Source organism: Rhinichthys klamathensis, unplaced genomic scaffold (assembly GCF_029890125.1).
Source record: "Rhinichthys klamathensis goyatoka isolate OS25496 unplaced genomic scaffold, OSU_Roscu_1.1 h1tg000194l_1, whole genome shotgun sequence".
Taxonomy (NCBI): domain Eukaryota; kingdom Metazoa; phylum Chordata; class Actinopteri; order Cypriniformes; family Leuciscidae; genus Rhinichthys; species Rhinichthys klamathensis.
The window spans coordinates 512,373-515,857 of NW_026606720.1; the positions used below are offsets into that span (position 1 = coordinate 512,373).

Consider the following 3,485-nt stretch of genomic DNA (forward strand, 5'->3'; position numbering starts at 1 on the left):
AGTGCTTTATGTTTTTAGCGAGGGAGAGAGAGAAGCAATGCCTACGGAGTGGAAAGGGGTTGAATAAAGCACTTTTGGCTCTAGAAAAAAATATTATAGATATAGCTCCGAAAGATCATTACCATAAACAACCCTGAGTGCTTGTGGTGTGAACCGCTCTGTTGTTTTGACCCGCTGCTGACTTTAATCTGTAGAAACGGTAAAATGACACAATTATGTCTCTCGGTACGGATGGAACCTAGCCGTGGTCCGCCATTTTAATAACACTGATATATACTGATAATAACAATATTATTATTATTATTTAATTGAAAAAAAAAATGGGAGTAGGGCCTTTAAGCAGATGACATCCACTGGAGGTGGGCCTTGTAGAATAAAACAGTATAAAGCTACAGCAGCTCAGATCCTCAGAAGACAAGAAAGTCTGTAAACATTAGGTAAATAGATATCTCAGAATATAATCCTTCAGTTAATATTGTATACTGCATATTTGTTCTAAAGTGAAATGCCTTTCTTTCTCTTCACCAGGAAAATGATTCTGCCAAGTTTGAACATCACTCTGATTTTTACCAGTTATGGACCACCTGGTGCTCTTAATTATGGAGTTTTTGTAATCTCTCTTGCAGTCTATCTTACAACTGTTTTTGCAAATGTAACACTGATGCTGGTGATCTGCTTGGACACATCTCTCCATAAGCCCATGTACATATTTTTATTCAACCTAGCTATTAATGGACTAATTGGATCATCTGCTGTACTTCCTAAAATAATGGAGAATCTTGTTGATGATATGAAAGATATACTGTATACTGACTGTATTCTGCAAGTATTTTTTATTAATATTTATGGAACATGCGCTTATGCAATACTGACACTTATGGCATATGACAGGTATGTTTCAATTTGCAAGCCTCTACAATATCACAATATCATGACTCCTGGTAAAATAAGACTTCTGCTTTTTATTGTGTACTGTGTTCCTATCTGCTCTCTAGCTGTACAGGTGTACCTTACATCAAGGTTGCCTACATGCAGGTATACAATAAACAAGTTGTTTTGTGACAATTTGGCCGTTGTTAATCTCTCCTGTGCCAAAAATACCTGGGGAGATCTATATGGCATATGTCTGGTACTTGCTTTTGTGGTTCTACCTCTAATCTTTGTCATCTTATCATATGTGCGGATATTATTTGTCTCTTTGAATGCATCAGAAAATGCCCGAAAGAAGGCTCTAAAAACATGCACACCACACTTGATTACTTTTATAAATTTTTCATTGGCCTCTCTTTTTTCTGTGATATACAATCGATTTAATTTCAGTCTTTCAAAAGAAGTTAATGTGTTTATGTCAATTCATTTTATCCTGATCCCTCCACTTCTACATCCACTTATCTATGGAATTAGAACAAAGGAGATCAGCAATAGCCTCACAAAAATATTACAAAGAAAAATACTTGCACTTGGTTTTAATTTAAAGACTGAACAAAGGTGTAATGATGCACTTTTTATTTCTACTAAATAAATGGCAAATGAACACATACAATTGTCTTATATTACATTTTGTACATTGGTTAATGGCATTGGAGTTGGAATCTGAAATTGTGTATGTGTAACTAATATTTACATAACTCTTATATACAGTGGCGGTTCTAGCCCATTTCAACTGGGGGGGCCAAGCTGCGGCCAGTTGTACTGTTAGAGGAGCCAGTTACATTTAGACCTTATTGTTGTCATATCATTTTCTGCACTACTGCAGGCATTAACAGGCAAAATACCGTGTTTATAATCATTCAACAATGTATTTGCATTTCCATTATATTTTTACATTTGCATTACATATTCAGTATTAGTCACAGTAACTGTAATATACATGATGTCCTTCTTTCTCTTCATTTTGAGAACTATAGAGCAAAAGCAATGGGGACCAAGAAGCTTATTAATTAATTTACTGAAAATAACTGACTTGATATGTCTAACCGTTTACAGGGTTCCTGCACACTTTTTAAAGTCAAATTTAAGGCTTTTTAAGACCTAAAGAAATCAAAATTAATACCGTACATTAGGGGTGTGCAATATTGACAAAAATATATTTCAATATTTTCAACATTTTGTTAATAATTAGATAATATTTTACTGATTGTGTTTTTGTGCTGGTGCCATGGCTGGTTTAGGCCTGTTGTTGACAGCTGACTCACGAAGATATTAATATTTTTCATATTCTATGCAGTGGTCAGTTCACAGCAGTGACAGAAATACATTTTTTAATTAAGGGGCAATATTTGCCACCTTAAATTGATTTCCAGGGGCATTTTCACCTATATATGGACATTTTTTCTAAACTTATTTAGAGTTATGCATCACCTTTCATGTCAAATACTAACATTCAAATTATACAGTAATTATACTTATTTATACAATAATACTTAATTATACAATAATTATACAGTACCACTGTTACCAGTCAAATTAATTAATTCAATCAAAATCCATCTTTGCAGTGCAGAGGTGACACAGAAGTGGCATTAATATATTTACACTCCATTTACAATTGCATAAATAAAGCTATGAGATTTTCTTTTAAATCAATATTTAAAAATGAAATTATTTCTAATTTTAACGTTTTAATTAAAGGATACTTTAAATATGAAACTAAAACCGCCAGTAGACGGCGGCAAGTCCCTGTAAGAGGGATTCATTCATTCAACCGATTTGTTCAAACGGCTGATTTATTCGGGAAAGAAGCAAGTGATTCGTTCAAAACGCGGATTTCAGTCAAGAAATCCTCGCTGTGTTGCATATTGAGACTCTGCTACGGTTTCATAATGAAATTCTAGTCGGCGAAATAAAGGGAAAACAAACAATATTGACAATATTGTGTCTAAAAAGTTACTCCCAATGTTAACTTATTGTTAATTTAACTGTTGTATAACATAAATATCACAGTTGCAATTGTGCACGGGAAAACGGCACTCTTGCTGATGTGATATTCTAATATAAGAACATAATATGATATAAATATAAGACAAAAACTAATTTGGGGACATAGCCTACCTATGAACTGCACACAGCAGTGAAAGGACGATAGACAAATGCTATGTCAGCTCACAGTGCCTCGTACATAGTTAAAACAATGATTACAATATCATAATAGACAATACACATCGCACACCCCATACGCACATAAAGAATGAACTTACAACTGAACTGACATTTACCAACTTTCTTCTTCTCTCCTCTCTCACGGAGAGAAGAAGGAGATTCCCGCGAATGTGATGCGAATTGTCACGTGAAAATGCAAATCCACACACAACGATAGCAAAAAAACAGTTTTGTAAAAATTATTTCAAACTCCACATTTAGGGGGGCCGCAAGGGGGGCCAAGCTTTTTGTCACAGGGGCACTGGCCCCCCCCTGGCCTCCCTCTAGAACCGCCACTGCTTATATACATTGGTCAATGCAAATAATCCACTTCAAATTACCCTGAA

General features: G+C 34.9%; 1 protein-coding gene across 1 annotated transcript; it reads left to right on the top strand.

Moving 5' to 3' along the window:
* Positions 1-532: 532 nt before the first annotated feature.
* On the top strand, positions 533-1,598 carry LOC130095947 (olfactory receptor 52K1). Its single transcript, XM_056262556.1, has one exon. It carries the CDS (start codon positions 533-535, stop codon positions 1,520-1,522), a length of 990 nt encoding a protein of 329 aa, XP_056118531.1. The 3' UTR covers positions 1,523-1,598.
* Positions 1,599-3,485: the final 1,887 nt, after the last annotated feature.